Here is a 19,226-nt window from a genome sequence, read left to right as displayed (position 1 = left end):
TGAGACCTCTTCTACTTGGTTCCCCAACAACTCGGTTAACTTACCTTGTCAAGCAGTTTCATCTATCTGGCACATAGCTGAATTGATCAGACTCGAGCAGTGGGGGCTATAGGCTATACCTCATATCCAAAGGTACCAAACCCGCTGCCTTTCTGTACATTTGCACACGATACTACATTGACTGTACATTGTGGCCTATGTTTTGGGATTGGTTGGTTACTTTGCAGGACTCAGTCCCTGGACACCATGCGCCAGCCATTCACTGTCCATGTTCAACTTCCCTTTTTACCTCATCTTTTTGTTCCCAACTTCTCTTTTCCAATCCAGAGCCACAGGGTGCACCCTTGGCAGATCCTCTGTGGCAGAATGGGTTGGTCCCCTCATGAATCTGCAGGGTCGCAGGGACAGCAGCGCTTGTGGGGCAGAACATGATTTGAAAATAAAACATTATATGACAAGGAGGGGAGCCAGGAAATGGAGGAGGAGGAGAAGTTTCTAGCCAGCCCTGAGTTTTCAATATGGATTTGTGGTGGATGATGGCATGAGAGGGGATGGAGGCTGTAAGGAAGGGCAGTGTGTTTCTCTTTGCTTGTTGTTTAAACCAGCTTTGCTTTAGACAAGACATATTCAAAGCTGCTTTAAACAAGCAAAGCTGCTTTAAATAACAAGAAAAAACAACTTGCTGTGAGGGGGAAGTAAGAGGAGGAATTACTAGGAAGATTCTAGAAAACACCAGGGCATTTGGAAAGGGATTTGGTCTGAAGTCGGGCAATGGGACAGCTGAGAAATTGGGGAGGGGAGCATGTCAAGGGAAAACTGGCAGAAGGGGCCAAGGCCCCATGAGAGGTGGGAGACAGGGTGCTGGGCTGATGCTAAAGGAAATATTGGAGTGAAGCAGCTCTGGTATCCTTTAGGGATACACAGATCCCTTCTTCCTCCCTATACACATCAGCATCTGGCAGAGGGATTTGCCCCTGCACACTCACCCTGCCACCCCTTGCTATGGGAGACAGGGCTCCCTCCCCTGACTACTGAAGATAGGCCTCTACCCTGAGAATTGAGGGGACTGTCAAAGGGAAGGAGAATGAGCAAAGACTTCAGCCCCTGCTCCGAGGGTTTCAGTGGGCCCTGCTTTGGGTTCCCACTTTGCCCGAGTGGGAAATGGGAGCACCCATGGCAGGGCATATTTGCCTTTCCCACCGAACTGAGCTGAAGCACATTAGAGGTCACTCAGCCTTTCTGTGCTAAAGCTGCAAATCCCCCATTTGTGCTGAATTCAGCACTGGGATATTGATGTGCCTGTTCAAGCTGGAGCTTGTTACTGATCCCTGTCTATGGTGCTGAGTCAATGTAACCAGCTTAGGTTTACAGTACTTACCTACCCCTCTAGGGTCACCACTGACTTCCACTATCACAGACGTAAGTGTGAGCGTTATCGTCCCAGCTTGGGCATGAGGAGAGGAGAATTTTAAGGGGCGTTGACTTGGCCTTCACATTGCATAGCTCCCCACTCCTGCGAGCAGGAGTTAACTGCCTCTGCTAGGACCTAGGCAGGGCAGAGAGCAGAGTGATCTAGTTGGCACTGCAAAGAACTGTGCTCCTGGGTTCTAAACCCACCTCTTCTATTGACTCTCTGTAACCCCTTAGCCTGTTTGTGCCTGATTTCTTATCTGCAAAACAAAGCTGATAGCTCCCCTGGGAGATAGATAAGGATGATAATCAGCTCTAGTCAAATATTGTCCCCCAAAGTAGTTAACTATTCATTAGAATTTTAGGATTTGCTTTAGTGTCTCTGGGGGAGGGAGGTATTTGTGTTAGTCTTATATAGTATCATGCACTTTCCTGGGTAAAACCCACTTCCTCAGATGAGCAAAGTGGAAAGAAAAGGGGGGACTCCTTCCCCTCTCCCTTCTTTATCTGTTATAAATTGTGAGGGTCTCCTCCTTTTTGCTCCCTCTGCTCATCTGAGGAAATGGGTTTTGCCCACAAAAGCTCAGGATATATCTGTATCTATCTATAACTTTATTTGTTAGTCTCTAAGGGTATGTCTACACTACAGCACTAATTCGAACTAACTTAATTTGAATTAGTTATTTCGAACTAAGCTAATTCGAATTAGTGCATCTAGACCTAAAAACTAGTTCGAATTAGCATTTTGCTAATTCGAACTAGCATGTCCACATTGAGTGGACCCTGAACTGAGGTTAAGGATGGCCGGAAGCAGTGCCGGCAGGGCATCAGATTAGGACACAGAGCGTGGAGCTGATGTCTCAGGCTAGCCGAGGGCTGTGCTTAAAGGGACCCGACCCCCACCCCGGACAGATAGTTCTCAGGGGTTCCCCACTCGCTTGTCTAACTTGATGAGGGACAGCAAAGCAGTCCTGGCTTGGAGTGCCCTGAGTGCCCACACTCGGCACATCACAGCACGCAGACATCAGCCCGGCTGCACTTGCCGCAGGATGCCATCCGGGGGGGGCAATTGGGGGGCTGCAGGAGAGCTTCCACCCCGAGGAGCCCGCAGAGCCACCCCAGACCTCCCCATCGAGGGCTCGTACCCTATTCCTCCCTCACATCCTTCCACTTACCCCTCCCTAGCCCCCCTTTCTGATGTACAAAATAAAGGACATGTGTGTTCAAAAATAGAAATTCTCTTTATTTAACAAAACTCTGGGAGACTGGGAAAAGGAGGTGGGAGAGGGGAAGAGAGAGGGTGGGAGAGGGGAAGAGGAAACCTGGGAGGAGGGAGCTGGAAGGGGGAAGCCAGAGGAAGAAGGAGGAGGGGAAGTATCAAACTATGGTACGCCATATCTTCAGTACTGTGTACAGATGTGATCTCCTCACCCCAGAAAAGATATTTTGGCCTTGGAAAAGGTTCAGAAAAGGGCAACTAAAACGATCAGGGGTTTGGAACAGGTCCCATATGAAGAGAGGCTAAAGAGACTGGGACTTTTCAGCTTAGAAAAGAGGAGACGGGGGGGGGGGGGGGGAATATGATAGAGGTCTATAAAATCATGTGTGGTTTGGAGAGGGTGCATAAAGAAAAGTTCTTCATTAGTTCCCATAATAGAAGGACTAGAGGACACCAAATGAAATTAATGGGTAGCAGGCTTCAAAGTAAGAACACAAAGTTCTTCTTCACAAAGCAGAGTCAACCTGTGGAACTCCTTGCTGCAGGAAGCTGTGAAGGCTAGAACTAGAACAGAGTTTAAAGAGAAGTTAGATCAAGTCATGGAGGTTGGGTCCATGGAGTGGTATTTGCCAGGGGGTAGAAACGGTGTCCCTGGCCTCTGTTTGTGGAAGGCTGGAGATGGATGGCACGAGACAAATGGCTTGGTCACTGTCTGCAGACAGGCTACTGGGCTAGATGGACCTTTGGTCTGACCCAGTATGGCCATTCTTATGTTTTTATGTTCTAAGCTCAGGGTTCAGGGTCGGGGTCTCACTCGACCACCTTGATTTTCATGCAAACCTGCTCCTGGGTGGCCAGGCTGGCAGCTATTCTGCCCTAGATGGCCACTTTCCTGTGCCTAGTGTGGAGGTCGTGGACATTGGAGGCTTCCCCCCAAACCTCGATGAGGTCCACGATGTCCGCACTAGACCAGGCGGGCGCCCGCTTCTTGCGGCCCCGGGCAGGCTCCTGGGAGCCGCCAGCCTGGTCCCGGGAAGAGGCGGAGGGCTGGGTGGCAGCGGGTGGCTGGCTCGTGCCATGCCAGGTGCAGGGTCTGCTGGCTGGGTGCTGGCAGGCTTGCACCTGGCACGGGCACCATAGCCAGACCGTGCCCCTTTAAGGGCTCCGGGGCCGGGAGGGGGGCAGACGAGTTTCCCTGGTGGTGCCCAGAGTGGCCACCAGGGCAAGCTGGGGAAGGCTAGCCTCCCACTAGTTCGAATTAAGTGGCTACACAGCCCTTAATTCGAACTACTTAATTCGAACTAGGCGTTAGTCCTCGTAGAATGAGGTTTACCTAGTTCGAATTAAGCGCTCCGCTAGTTCGAATTAAGTTCGAACTAGCGGTTTGCCTGTGTAGCGCCTATGAAAGTTAATTCGAACTAACGGCTGGTAGTAGTGTAGACATACCCTTGGGTGCTACAGGACTACTTGTTGCTTTAATGTGTTCCATGAATTTCCTAGCAAGTGAGTTTGCTGTCAGGCAAATTTAGGGGAAAGGCAAGTTTTACGTAGCTATTTTACAACATTCACATAAAGCAAATTTCATATTTATAATGGAACATCTGATTCTACATGTTATGCTCATCCAGTCAGATACCAAAAACATACACTGTGTCCAGAAGTTTGCAGAAATTGTCTGGCAAATCATTTTGAAGAACACATCAAAGAGAATCTCAGGCCATTCATGGACAGTTTGTGGATAGGAAAAAAGTAGAATATGCCAGATGAATGATGAATTATTCATGATTCAGACCATGCTATCTGTAAGATGTACTTAATTCTTTTCTTGTCTGAAGTGACTTCCTTTGGAGGGTCTGAAAGTCCTGTGCAAAGTGTTGTTATTAATATGATAAGAACACAAGATGTGAAGGAGACACATTTTGCCCTAACACAAGTATTGGTATTAAGTGAGAAAAACACAGGGCAGCTCACAGATTTATCTCTCGATTGGATAAAATGTCTACTTTTATTGTGTATATCCCTTTGCCTTCTTTGGGTTCTCTTGCTTTTTAGGCAGGTGGAGCACTCTGGCTTCTGCTTTTCTGCTTTTTTTTTATTGTAACCTCATCAACCAGCTCCTGCCCCCAGCTCATTCACCCGTTTCATCCACCTGTTGCATCCTGCCTGAAATGCAGATTGTGAGCTCTCTGGGGCAGGGACCATTGTCTTTGGTCCATGTCTATACAGTGGCTAGCATACTGGGGCCGAGTTTCTTCGTTTGGATTCCTAAGTGCTACCATAATACACATAATAAATAATAGAAAGATTTAAAATAACTTTATAGACATTAAGGCAAACACCCATACCTCTGTGGTAGACAAGTGTTATCTCCCTTTTACAGATGAGGAAATTGAGGCATGGAGGAGGGCATGATTTGCCCAATGTCACACAATGGCTGACTAAATGTATGAAAGAAAGAGCACAGAATATTTATGTACATTTCCTTCTGTTGCTTATTCTCACTGGAAGCCTGTAGTTGAATAGTTTTCATCAGAGAGTTAATGACATCTGCAACTGTAACCACCACCACCACCAAGTGGATTTGACCATGGGACCTTTGTGTAGGAGCCTCTATAGCTTGAGCTGTAAAGCCAGCTGATTCTCAGGTTAGGCTGTAGAGCAACCTTGTTCTTATCTCTCGCTATACATAGTCTAAGTGCCACTACAAGGTACAGTGACCCACACTAGAAGTGCATCTACACAGCACCGTAACTCGAAATAAGATACGCAATTTGAGCATCTTATTCTGATGCTATTTTGAAATAGCTTATTTTGTCATTTGACACTGTCTACACAGCGCCAGATTTCAAAATAAAGTGCTATTCTGAAATGTCCCTTGCTCCTCATAGAATTAAGTTTACTGGGATGTCAGACTAGCGAGCCTGAAATAACAGGTTTGCTGTGAAGACACGGGATAGCTATTTTGGGATTCTTCAGTATCCTGAAATAGCATTGCAGTGTAGACATAGCCTTGGAATGTGGGTTACACACTTCTCTTAGCTGAGGAAGCATGTCCTGAGCTTCAGAGACCCAGCTGAGATCCTGAAGAAGCACCTACTTGTAACTGCCACCCATTGGGCAGATTTGAACCTGGAACCTCTGGAGCTTAGTGTAGGAGCTGCTGCAACTTGAGCTAAAAGTCAGCTGACTCTCAGCTTAGGCTGTAGAACTCCCTTGTTCTTATCTCTTGCTGTAAGTGGTCTACATGGCACTACATGGGACAGTGAACCACACTAAGGGCTTGTCTACACTGCCTCTTTTTTGCAGAAGAGGCAATGCAAATAAAGCACTCATTAGCAACTTCTTGAACTTCATTTGCATATTCTCTTCCAATGCTTTTTGTGGAAGAGGTTTTTGCGCAAAAAAAGCAGTGTAGATGGGGCTGTTTTGCACAAAAGCCCCCTTTTGTGCAAGAACCTGTAAACCTCATTTTTTTCAGCGTAGGTGTGTGGATTACACAACCTTCATTCTAAGGACATCAGAATATTTGTTTTGGAACACATAAGATGGGAAGGTGCCTGCACTGGAGTCTGGAGAAGATGTCTGGGTGGGACTGAGGTTGATTTAAAAGTGCTGGATAATGTACAGCCAGTTCAGAGGTCCAGGCTGGGTGATAGGAATGGAAGAGTTGTAATGAGGCTGAGTTGGAACTGGGATTGAGGTGCAGAGGGGTAGGGGCAGGGACAGGGACAGGGACAGGGGCATGGGCTTGGTTGGGAGGAGGGTGGAATAGAGTTGACCGGGGGCGGGGGATGCATGAGCACGCTCTCTCTGTTCCTAAAATTCCTTACAATCTATAAAATGCAGCCATGAAAAAATGAGTTGAGCTCAGGAAATGGGGACAGAGAAGATGGGGCAGGAGTTGGTTTGAGTTATACATAGAATTGAATTTGGGGTCCACACAGGAGGTTTGCCTTGGGAGGCATGTGGATAGGAAAACATAAAGGAAAACAAAATGTAGCATTTACAGCAAGAATTTGTTTCTGCATGGCTGAAGATCAGCGAAGCTATACTCTGCTTCTCTGGATGGCTAGTGGGAAAAGGGGGCAGCGTCAGGGACCTGGTAGGAAAAGAGAGCATCCCACCCATCCTCCAAGCAGCTGTGACATTGCTCACTGGCTCTCTCCTCTGGCAGGGAAAGAAAGTAGTGCTCATAAGGAATAAAAACGGCCATACTGGGTCAGACCAAAGGTCCATCTCGCTCAGTATCCTGTCTTCCCACAGTGGCCACTTCCAGGTGCTCCAGAGGAAATGAACAGAGCAGCTAATCATCAACTGATCCATCCTTTGTTGCTCCTGGAAACAGTCACGGGTCATAGGATCTAGCTCCAGGAAAGCAGGTTGGAGGTGGGACAGGAGTTGCAGGTTGCTAGGAGTTTCCTTGTTTATTTGCTGAAAGTCCAACAGCTCTGTCCATCAAAGACTTACTCTCCTGGTTAACAAAAGGGAGATAAATTATTTAGCAGCTAAAAATGCCAGATGGCGACAGTTCTGTTGTTTACCTGGGGAAGAGAGGGACAGGAAAGGAGGGAGACATGCACCTAGCAGATGAACAGATTGAGTGGAGCTCTACAGGGAAGTGCCTAACCTACACTGGCCCCGTGCCTTCATCTGCTCCCCTGACACCTTGCCAGCCTTTTGTGGTTTTTTTTTCTCTTATAAACCAATGGGCTGGGGCTCTGGCAAGCTGAGAAGAGGGCTGCAGTAAATCTCCTTGTCCTCAGTTCCCTTTTCAAAGGGCTCACTGTACTCACATGCATGCCCCCGCTTATTCCTTTTCCATGGAACCACTAATCTCATGCCCCCGGAATCCCATTTCCAGTGCCTGTCATCTCCACCGCACTGCCCCGAGCGAGGCTCACTATATCATTCACCATGACTCGGTGAGGGGAAGAGGAGACAAGCAAGGAATGGGGAGCAGCCATACTGCCAAGAGTTCTCAGCACCCTAAAGTAGGAGTTCAGCCCCTGATCCTAATGGGATCCAACTGTCTAGTGTGTAGACACAGCCTTGGGAAAGATCATGCCAGTCCAAGAAAAGAGACAGAATCTCTCCTGATGGGAGGCCAAATTAATAGCCTGCAGCCATCCCACCTTGGACTGGGGGCTTGTGCCACTTCACATTTTAAGCAGGATCAGGACAAGTCAGTAAATAGTGGATGTGAGAGCTCCAAGGAGAGCCCAAGGATGACTCAGTCACAGACACAGAATTGGTACAGACTCCATTGCCCCAGTGTGATGCAGTTCCGTAGGGACTTGTGGAGGAGGAGGGGATGAGCACAGGACACAGCCGGTGCTAAGTGGCTCTGTGCTGGATAAGATATAAAGTCTGAATCCTGGATATCTCCAGGGGACTGAAGCTCTTGGGGCACTTTCAATTTCCCCGGGAGTCAGCATGCTAACCTGATCCACAGGAACCTTTCCCAACCAAAACCCCAACTGCTCAAGGCTTGGTGAGTTCCAGGTTTGAAGGTGGAATTCAAAGCGTTTGCCCGCATGCCTTCTTTGGGGTTCTTCCATCAGAACATGTAGCTGTTCCTGTACAGAGGTAGATTTTATTTTCAGAGGGATTCTCATTTGGTTTTGGAGAAAAACTAATACCAGCTGGTTGCAGGAGAGCCAGCATAGCCAGCAAAACAGTGATGAGATCCCTTTCTTCTTCTTCTTCGCTAAGTATGACAGTTCCTGGCACAGGCCTGAGCCCCAGGCACCCTGTGCTAGGGGTCCAGGGTTGCAGCACCAGATCCAAACATTGCTCCCTAGATTTGCTCTCCCCAGTCCTTCAAGGAAGAGGGGGAGGGGGCATGGAAAGGAGTAGGCTGCCAGTGAGATGTGGGCAGTCCTGGCTGCATGTGCAGTATTCATGGAGTGAGGTGCTCAGAGCTATCCTACAGAGCCATTATTTTAAAATGGTGCAGGAACTTGCATTCTGCAAGCCACAAAATCCATCCCTGTGGTGCCAAGACAGCAGTGACTGGATGCATTAAAAAGCGGCATTGGGGATGGAAGCATATTGATTAGAGGCTGCAGCACCCATAAGGTACAATACAGCCAGCCAACCCTATCCAGCCAGGTTCCCCTTCGCCATTATGGAGTTGGGCTAGACCCTCTCTCATCCCCACAGCAATAAGTTTAGGGGCCTTAGCCCCTGAATGCACAGAGACTAAGACCAGACCCACAGTGATGTAAGGTCACCACAAGGAAGAGAAGATTGATTCGGGGAGAGGATATTGGAGACACTGCTATTCCCACGGACCCTGGGGATGGATCAGTCACCACTTTGTCCTCTGCTGATACTGGAGAATACCACAGACCCAAACCAGATCCTGTGTTTCTGGCACTTGAGCCCAAGACACTGTTGCTGTTGAGAAAGTGATGCGGTGTCACTCTTCTTATGACTCTCAAGCCAGGAGGGAAATGCCAGAATAGCAACAAAGACATCTGCTCAGAGCCCTTATGTTTCTGATACGCAAACTAGGGAAATATAATCTAGAGGGGCCTATTATGAGGCAGATGCACAAATGGTTCGAAAATCATATTCAGGGATTAGTTCTCAGTGATTCCTAGTCAAACTTACAGGGCAAATTGAGTAGGATCCTTCTGGGATCTTTCTGGGGTCCAGTTCTATTCAGTATCTTCATAAATGATTAGGATAATGGCATAGAGAGCACACTGATAAAGTTTACAGATGGTACTATGCTGGGAGAGGTGGCAGGTGCTTTGAAGGATAGGGTTAGAATTCAGAATGATCTTGACAAAGTGGAGAACTGGTCTGAAATAAATAGGATGAAATTCAGTAAGGACAACTGTAATGTACTAGACTTAAGAAGGAATAATCAATTGCACATATTCAAAATGTGAAATGACTGCTTAGGAAGGAGTACTGCAGAAAAGGATCTATGGGTTATTGTAGATCACAAGCTAAATATGAGTCAACAGTGTAACACTGTTGCAGAAAAAAGCAAATATTCTGGGAAGTATTAGCAGATGTGAAAAGTAATTCTTCCACGTTGCTCACCAGTGATAAGGCTTTAATTGGAGCACTGTGCCCAGTTGTGGGCACTATACTTCAGCAGCGGTAAGGACAAACTGGAGAAAAGTCCAGAAGAGAGCAACCAGAATGATTAAAGGTCTAGAAAACATGACCTTTGAGACAAGATTGAAAAAAATGGGTCTGTCTAAGTTTGGAGAAGTGAAGACTAAGGAGGGATATGATTGTGGTTGTTTTAAAGAGGAGGGTGATAAATTGTTCTCATCCACTCAGGATGGAGCAAGATGTAATGAGGATAAATTGCACCAAGAGAGATTTAGATTAAACATGAGGAAAAACTTCCTAATGCATTGGAATATATTAACTAGGGAGATTTGTGGAATCCTCTCCCTACATTTGAGGTTTTTAAAAACAGGTTAGATAAACACCTGTCAAGGATGGTCTAAATATTACTTAGTCCTGCCTCAGAGCAGTGGACTGGACTAGGTGTCCTACTGAGTTCCCATCCAGGTCTACACTCCTATGATTCCAGGGGGAATCCATGTTGATAGATGCCCACTTAGCACAGCATGACAAAACCGGGCCAATCAGACAACTCTCACTGGGAGCTTACTCACACATATCTCTGAGTTCCTCTGATTGGGACCCCTAGCTTACCACTAACTTCCCCAGCCCTCTCACTAAGCACTGTACCCCAGAGCCTTTTGGGGATCTCTTAGCAGACCCATCCCATAGTCCCCTCGCTTGTGAAACAAGTTAAAAAAGTTATAACTAACATTTGTCATATGTAGAAAAGCTACCCCTGATCTTGAAGCAGCCTCCCCCCCCCCCCCCAGCCACTTGAGCAGGTTGATTCTAACATGCACAGCTGGATGGGATGGGGCAGGCTGGTCACAGTTGTGCATGGCACAGCTGCAGAGTGCATTAATGCAGAAGAGCTTGCAAATCTCAAAGGGCCTGAGATTTTTGTCAGCCAATAGCACAGGTGGTCAGGGAAAGCCGGAGGCCGTACATATAGGTTTTGCTGTGCTTGATTTCTGGAGCAGCAGATTCCCGATGGGATACTGGCTCTTCTATTGCCATCCATTATGTTTTATTATTTGCCCTGTTGCTGACTGTGGACTCCTGGTTCCCTCTGCTACCACTCCTGTATTACACAGAAAAGCCAGTATCTCCTGGTTTGATTAGTTATGTGGCACTGCCAAAGGCCGCTCAAGCCAATCTGCTGGTGTAGGCAAAACTTCAGTGTGTTGCATCCTCCTAGCCTCGGGAACCAAAGTTCTCAACAGGAGACAGGAGTCAAGTTAGACTTTTTGTTGGGGGGGGGGGGTCAGTGAGAATGTGGGGGACCAAGTACCAGGTCACAGCACGATTCACTCAGATTTGGCCCAGTGGCCCTTCTGTCATGATGAGGGTTGGGGTGAGGCCACCTGGCAAAATCAGCGTGAATGGTGTTGCAGTGTGGTACATGAAGCAGCTTTAACCACGCCTCTGCTGCCTCCCTAGGCTACTTCTGTGCAGCATGGCGCTGTGCCAGTGGAGGTGCTATCATCTGTAGCAGATTGAAGCTGCAGCCTTGGCTGTCAATGCTCACTAAAGATCTTGTGGCACTTAGTGAACTTGGAATTTCCGTCACAGAACCCTGGCCAAATCCCAGTTTGGGTCATTCTGTTCTGCCTCCCCGATTGCATGCAGCTGTTTGAGCAGCTGACAACAGTGGTTCTCAGTCTGATGCTGGCTGCTGTTCCTCATTTCTAGCTGACACCAGGATGAATAATACAGTTAGTGACAGCTTTCCTAATGTAGCTTTCCTACAAAAGCCATGGCTGTAGTTGCCTCAGAGCTGTTAGTTGATCCCTGGTGAGTCTGGAGGCAGGCCAGGTGACAGTGCATGAGAGTCTGTCAGTGAAAATGTGGCCCTTGCTATGAAAACATTTGAGGTCCCCTAGCATGCAGGGTAGTTCGTCCACATATTGCTGTGTGGTGTTTCTGTGTACTGTTAAATGTTACACCTCAGACATGGATGCATTTCAGGGATGAATGAGCAATCTCTGTCGAGAAAGAGCAGTCTGGGATCTTTCAGGATGAAAGCGGTTTTAGAAACACATGATGTTATGACTGAGAGATTCTCCTATCCTCTGGCTTGGGACAGGAGTAAAGACTGACCTACACAAGCCTCTCACCTGTGTTTCCTCATCTCTCTTTTGACGGTAGCAGTGTACCGCCTAGATTTCCTCCCACCCCTTCCCCCTGAAAGGCGCCACACTGAGCCAAATTTCTTTTCCTAATAAGTTTAAGTTTTACCATGACTCAGTTTCCACACAAGCATTCTTTTATTAGTCCAACAGCTACTTGGTGATTGTTACAACCAAAATACAACTGTCAGCATGTATATACACACCAGTATTCCCTATCCCAGCAACAAAACAGCTTATAAGCATTGGCCACAATATTTGCAACAGGTTCAGACCTGGGAGACTCACTACAGCCTTTCTCCATCCTGTTTGGAACCTCCCTTCAGGAAGTTGAAAGCTGCTATCAAATCCCCCCTCACTCTTCGCTTCTGCAGACTAAACAAACCCAAATCCCTCAGTCTCTCCTCATAGGTCATGTGCAGGGATCTTGGCACAGCAGCAGTAGAGGTTATTCCTCCCATACTCTTCACACTGGCGGAGGGAGCCAGAGTGGCCCAGCAGTCTGCTCTGCTCTGCGGTGACCCACTGCCCTCTCCCAGCCCCCTGTATCTCCCCGGCAACAGGAAGCAGAGCGCCTTGGAACTGGGGCATTCTGCTTCCTGTCGCCATGGAAAAGCTGAGCACAGTGGGCCAGGAGGGCAGCATGGCAAGGCAGAGCAGGCCGCTCCAGGTCCCACCACTGGCATGGTGAGAGCAGGGGCGGGGAAGCAATCCCTGCTGTCACCCCGAGCCAGGCCCCCCTAATCCTTTAGGTCCCTCCCGTCTATAGGATGGTTGGGGTGGCTGCTATGGGGCCCCCAAAAGCACAGGGCCTGGGATGGCCACCTCAATGTGTCCTATGGATGAGACAGCTCTGTAACCAGCTCTATATAATACACACTGAAATGTCAGTGCAATATTTATGTTCCAGTTGATTTATTTTTGTAATTATATGCTAAACATGAGAAAGTCAGTGATTTTTCAGTATCAGTGTGCTGGGACACTGTTGTAGGTTAGGTCTGTTTTTGTAAGCAAGTCATTTTTAAGTGAGGTGAAACTTGGGGGTACACAAGACAACTCAGACTGCTGAAAGGGGAACAACAGTCTGGGAAGGTTGAGAGCCACTGTTGTAGAGCAACTTGGGATAATTATATGTAGTAGATTGCTAGGACCAGATGGGATTGGCTGATGGCTCAGAAGAAAAGAGTGTGAAATCACAGCGAGACTGACAGAACCAGAGGAAACGGGCAGAGAACCAGTGCCTGCAGGGAGCTGCTAACATGGTGCCTGTTTTCCAGAAAAGCCGCTTTGGAGATTTGCTGGAAATCTCAGATCAGGAGGCCTTCCCTGGGTTGCCAGGGAAAATGGATGGAACCAAAATACTAAAATAGCTCAACTGCTGGATAAGTCTGATGTGATGACGTCCAGCTGATCCAACTTCTGGAGGGCCCTTGTCGAAGCCTGTCGGCAGCAGGAAGCCTTCTTGTGTTTAAGCTCTAATGTGAGGAGCAGAGGTAGCTCACACAATGCCAGCCACAGCCAATCCTGCTCCACTCTGACCTGTTAGTTGTGGTTGGTGACATGTCATTCAATTGTAACTCGTCAGAGCAGACAGGTGCTGACAGAGATGATGAGACTACTTGGGCAACAGCTCTGGGCTTGCCAGGCAAGACCAGGATTGGAATAGCTGTGAGCAAGCCCTTTGCCCTATTTCTGAAAGCATCTCAAAGAGCAGGGCGGCAATGAACTCTGTCTCTATGGCTGCTATGACACCTCCGGACCAGAAACATGTGAGCAAGTTGGGAGGATGTCAGAGGAGAGCAACAAAGTGATGGAGGAGCTGGTTTATGAGGAAAGATTACAAGAATTTGGTACGTTTGGCTCTGCTAAGCAATGACCAGAGGGTGCATAGCGGGTCACAGGTGTTTGAAGGATGGAAGCCCCAAGGAGAGCAGGGGATTGCTCAAGCATATATAGTTAGGGGGAATAAAATGAGGTTATTGCAGGTGAAAAGCTGAAACTAAGGTGCTGTGGGAACTAGGTGAGCAGTCAGCCCTTCTCTTAGTATGAGTGTCTCTCTTATTTATAGCAGCTCAGACGAATGGTTCAGTGCCCTGCTCCTGCACACTGGCTGTACCGTGATGGCAGTGACTGGTTCCAGCTGCCAGGACTGAAAGAAGGCAGTGAGCGCCCTTGGTCAGGTATGAGTGAAAATGAGACGGCATCTGAAAAGCCAAATGACAACAAATCATGTGCAAGCTTATGGAGCGTAGCCTTGGGACAGCGTGGAGCAAATGGGAGCTTCCCCACAGCCAGCACCCCTTTCCCATTTCCCATGGCCCTTTCCTGCGGGTGAGAGGCCAAGACTGGAGATGCTGTGTGCAGCTCCCCACCAGCACCCTGTCCCATTTCATACAGCACCTCCTGCTGAGAGATGCTGGGGATTGAGTCACTGGGGACTCTCCCGTCCCATGTTCCTGTGCTGATCCCAACAGTGCCTGCTGCTGGGCAAGCCTGGGACTGCGCTAGATACGAGCTCCCAGCCATACACATCTCTGTGTTGCCTCGTGCTAAGAGGATGGGGCTCTACTAGCTGTGCCAGAGAAGGCCAGGACTGGTGTAGTATGAATTCCTGCTCAGCTAATGCTCTCCCACTCCTCAGCTCCATCCTGCCCCGAGGGACTCTACCCAGGTGTTTTGCAGGGTCTGCGTGGAGGCACAGATGGACAACCTGAACTTGCCCGAGCTCGCCCCTGAGGGTGCCAGCCCCACGTCCCAGGATGTCCTCAGCTTCCTAGACCCCCTGGCAAACAGCACAGAGGAGCAATGCTTCAGTGCCCACTCCCACAGCACGGTCCTGCAAGGGCTGCCATTTGGTGGTGTGCCCACTGTGCTTGTCATCAACTTCATCCTCTGGCTGGTGAGTGAGGCGAAGAGGGGGCTGTGCCTGGGTGTCCTTCCTCCTGTCCCAGCCCCCAGTGTCTGCCCAGTTTCTGGACAGTGCTTCAAGTGGACACCTGCTGGGGAAGGCAGAAGGTGGGCCTCTGGGGTAGGAGTCACTCAGCGTGAATAGAACCACACAAAAGACTCTGAAGTGTGCGACATCATGTCGCCTATTCAGCAATGACACAGTGGTCTGAGTGCCTGAGCCCTCTGTCTCCACTGCAGCTCTCACTAATGGGGCTGCTCAGGTGGTGAACTGGGCCCTGACCCTCCAGGGGCAGATGAGGCCGTGTATGGAGGTGGAATTCCCGAGGAGAGACTGTTGTCATAATCATGGCCATGCATGTGAAATCTGTGAGCCTACAGCAGGTATCCGATTCTGTCTGTAGGCATCTGAGTGTGTGCCAGTGTTGTGCCATGGTGGGTATACAGTACAACTGGGCCTGGGAAGGTGTGACTGGGTTGTCCTGTGTGACTACACTAGTCATAGCACTGACCACAGCCTGGGAAGTAGTTTCTTTGTGTATGATTCTTGTTCTGCCTCTGTGTATGTGATTTTGCCTGTGTGTGTGTGTGTGTGTGTGTGTGTGTTCACCCTAGCGTGGATGCATATGGGTGTGTAGTCCCTGAGCTCTGGGTGTTGCTGATGGGGTGAAGAAGTGCAATCACCTGGAGCCTGTTGCCCTACCAGCTGCAGGGCAGTCACTAGTGCTGGGCCTCAATTTGGCTTTGAGAGGAGATTTGACTGGTTCTGCTGTCATGACTGGGCCCCCTTAGGGAGGGCAGCCCCCATGGGTGTTTGGTGCATCTGGGGCTGAGGGAGGCAGGCTCCCAGCACCACCTACAGCCCTGCCCCCTTTGCTGAGGCCCCGCCCCCTATGAGGAGGGGAGGATGTAGGGCAGTGTGCCAAGTGCTCCCCAGCCTCCTTGGAGCACCGGGAGGGGAAGAGAGACAAGGCAACACGCTGAGCGCTCCCAGCTTCCCCGAAGTACCGGGGAGGTGAAGAGAGGGGAGGGGGCTGCTCCCCAAGCACCAGGGGAGGGGAGGAGGTCGCATGGTTCCAGCCTTCTCGGCCAGGAGCACGGGGAGGGCGGGCGCTGGTGGCAGCAGCACTCCACCTCAATAATGCCACTGCAGGTGTTTTGGGGGCGGAGTGTGGGCATAGCCATGCCTGGCAGTTTGGGAAGGCCTTCCCCCGCCTAACATACCAGACGCCTATGTCAGCCCTTCCGAACGGAGGAGCCTCTAGAGATCAGGTGGTGAGTGCGTAAACCCCTTGCTTTCCCCTGTTGCAGCTCCTCCTCCTGGTCTTCTCCTGCCTTCGGAAAGCAGCTTGGGATTATGGACGCCTGGCCCTGCTGATGGATAATGACAGGTAAGGACTGAGCTCCCTTCCTAGGGGCTGGTCACCTCTCCCTAAGGTCTGTGACAGCCAGGAAAGGAGACAGAGGGTGTCTCTTCCCTGCCCTTGTTCCCAAAAAAGCCCAGCAGAGTCAATGACAGGGCTGCTGGATGGTGCCAGAATGGCACAGCAGAGGTGGCAACAGGGCAAGCTTCTCTCACAGGCTCTCTCGTCCCTGTCCCAGAGGCCCACTGGCTGGGGCAGGAGGACCGTTCAGCCTCCATAGCCCTTTCAGCCTCTCCGCTGAGCCTTTCAAGATGGGGACCAGTTAATGCCCATTGTGCTGTGGACCCGTTTCAGATGCGGGGAAGTTGGCGGGAGGCTGCTGCTGCTGCTGGAAAGCTCTGGAGCACTCTCCTGTCCCCACACTGCAGGTGGCTTGAAGGCAAATTCAGTTGTGTAGCAGTGGAAGTGGCCGTGTGCTGGCAGGGCCAGGTTCTCTAGAGGGACATTAGTGGGTGCATTAGAGTCAGCACCAGGGCAGCTTTGGCTTTCACTTGTAGGTTCAAAGCTAAGGAACATGTTCCTGCCTTTGTTTACTGCGCTAACACGCCAGCCACTAATGATACCAGACCCCATCCTCCACCTCCCTCTCTTCCCTTGGCTAAAAGTCCTGCCCCCCGATCCTATGCCTGCTGCACTGAATCTGTGGCAAAACAGCTACTGATAGAAATGGAAGAAGGGTCAGGCCATTTGACTGGAGACTGTCGTCAGCACAAGGGTCCTAGAGGTTGTGGAACTAGCTACATGCTGGCAGGTGGCTTAATGCTCTGGCCTGCTGGCAAAGAAGGTGCAAGGGCCAGAGGGACACAGAGCATGCATCTGCATTTAATCTGTGTGCTATGATATGGCCAGAGAGGGCAGAAGGGGTGTGGGTTTGGGAGACGAGTTGCTCAGAGTGAGAGGATGGAGAAGTGCGGGGGTGGGGAAGGTCGTTTAGAAACAGAGCTGAGTGGGGATCAGCATTTTGGGGACGTGCAAGTGCAATGGGCACCAGGCTGGCAGGTGATAGTTACCTGGGGAGGTACCATTCAGAGGAAACATTGTCAATGAGGTAACAGGGAGGATAAGCAGTGAATGAAGTAGTCTCCTAGATGGTTACTGATGCATCTAACTGTCTTTTCCCCCTCTGCTTCTGAACCAGCCGAATCCCTCCAAGCACATGGAACTCCTACAAGTAATGAGAATGGTGATCCGGTGGTTGTGGGTTTGGTGACAGGAAAAATACCTTTCTGGGAAAGAAAGAATCAGCAGCTGCTTTCCCAGAGAGGCTGAGGCCAACCAGAGGGGCAGGAGGCCCTTTCACTAGCTGTTGTGTTTCTGTTATGGCTCTGAGGTCTCCTGGTGTTCTGCTCAAGCTGGGTGTGGAGGACACTGGCATTCTCCTGGCCTGTAGATTTCCAGAGGGTTAGAATCCAGCTGGGGCTTAGGGGAGGACTCAGGAGAAAAATATGATAATCATAATTTTAAAAAATCAGGTCCAATATTTGGCATTGATCAAAAGAACGTGGGGAAAACTGGATTCTGAGTGATGTTGTTCTACATTTATAAGTTCAAACCCTGCTTTGATTTGCAGCCTGAAAGCAAACCAAAACATCAGGCACCCTCCCCATAGCTGCGATGTTCCACAGCACTGCACAGCCAACCTTCTCCCCACCCCTGCAGCAGTTCCTCTTTCTTTCCCGGGGTTGTTATTTTTGGAGGGTGGGTGGTCTGAAGAGGCATCTGAGAGGTATGGGGCTGGCTCTAGGGAATTCTTTCTGGAATCCTCTTCTGATCCTCATTATTATCTGATTTTTCTCAAGCACTGGCTTTGGTTCTAAATCTGGAAATGTGTCAGTGATGTTTTCACTTGTTGGAGAGATTAAAGGGGCAGTCAAGATTTAAAACAGCAGAATGGTTTTTAAAAATATGGTACTAGAATGTCACATGGTATGTTTAAAGCTGAGAGAACTGTAAAAATCCAAGTCACTTTTCCTTAGTGGTGCCCTATTTGCTTTACTCCCTGAATTTCACTCCTCCTGGGCACTTTCACTTCCTTGTTCTATCCTGGGGGGAGCTGTTGGAGGTGACAAGCTCTTGGGATGCAGTTCTTGCGTGTATAGAATCCTTTTGCCACCTGCTGAATCACCTTCTTAACCAGCTGTCTGATGTCAGAGCTGACCCCATGGAGCTATTGACCTGGAAATCCTGCTCAGCTGCTGGGCTAGAAATGCACAAGTGCTGTCTTGGCTGATTTCCCAGAAAGGGATCAATTGCTGGGGGGGGGAAGTGTCACTCAGTTCTGATCATAATCGTGTTTTTTTCCCCATCCTTCTTGCCCCCTCTCTTGTGCCTCCCCCTCATTCCCTCTCCTCTTCTCTCCGTCCTGTCCCTTCTTTCTTGCCCTCTCCTTTTCCCTCTGCCTGGAAGCTTGACATCGCTGTTCTACGGGGAGCAGAGTGAAAAGGAGAAATCGCCATCGGAGACCAGCCCGCTGGATGTCGATAACAAAGATGTGGTGAGTCTCAGTGGGATGTGGGAGGGAAATAAGCTCTAAACTGAGGAAAAGGAGCTCTCTCTACTACGAGGAGCCCAGGTTTAAAATTAGATTGAGTCACAAGTTAGAAGTTTCCTGTTTAATATGAACCAATGGTGGAGCCAGGAGCTGCTCTTTGTTTTCCTGGGAAGCAACATTTTTTAAAATGCTCTTTTAGTGAATGTCAGTGTTTGGGAAATCTCTCCCACCACCATTGCCTCAGCACTAAGGTAGCTCTGTTATTAGTGTTAGAAGTGGTAGTGGTAAAGTAAACATTGTGCCGGTGTTTATGCAATTGTGTCTTGTAGATCCATTCCCAGCACGATTAGACAACATGGTGGCAGAAACTCTTGAGTACTGTCTATATCAGTACTCCCTGCATGGAAGATTTACCTACATTTCCCAGGGTAGATGCAGCCTGTCTCTCTGTCTCATAGCCTCTTTCCATCTCTCCATTGCCCTGCTCTCACTCGCTAGGCATGTTTGTCACACAGAAGGATTAAGATCTGACTAACAAAAAGGCAGCCTCC

General features: G+C 49.3%; 1 protein-coding gene across 10 annotated transcripts in view; it reads left to right on the top strand.

Annotated features, from left to right (window-relative positions):
• TMEM63C (transmembrane protein 63C) overlaps window positions 1–19,226 on the top strand; it is a 75,683-nt gene that overhangs the window by 34,619 nt on the left and 21,838 nt on the right. For 4 of the 10 annotated variants that reach the window (XM_075926800.2, XM_014570816.4, XM_025181990.3 and 1 more), the window contains 5 exons: window positions 13,922–14,033; window positions 14,495–14,752; window positions 16,072–16,151; window positions 17,323–17,355; window positions 18,591–18,678. In XM_075926800.2, coding sequence (XP_075782915.1) covers window positions 14,555–14,752; window positions 16,072–16,151; window positions 17,323–17,355; window positions 18,591–18,678 — 399 coding nt within the window. In that variant the 5' untranslated portion in view covers window positions 13,922–14,033; window positions 14,495–14,554. The remainder of the gene's footprint in view (window positions 1–13,921; window positions 14,034–14,494; window positions 14,753–16,071; window positions 16,152–17,322; window positions 17,356–18,590; window positions 18,679–19,226) is intronic. The other 6 variants (XM_014570817.4, XM_025181991.3, XM_089778411.1 and 3 more) reach the window with 4 other exon arrangements.

The sequence above is a fragment of the Pelodiscus sinensis genome, chromosome 5, assembly GCF_052426305.1.
Source record: "Pelodiscus sinensis isolate ZL-2025 chromosome 5, ASM5242630v1, whole genome shotgun sequence".
NCBI lineage: Eukaryota > Metazoa > Chordata > Testudines > Trionychidae > Pelodiscus > Pelodiscus sinensis.
Note: the sequence above shows the minus strand (reverse complement) of the source record. Positions and strands in the feature narration are given on the sequence as shown.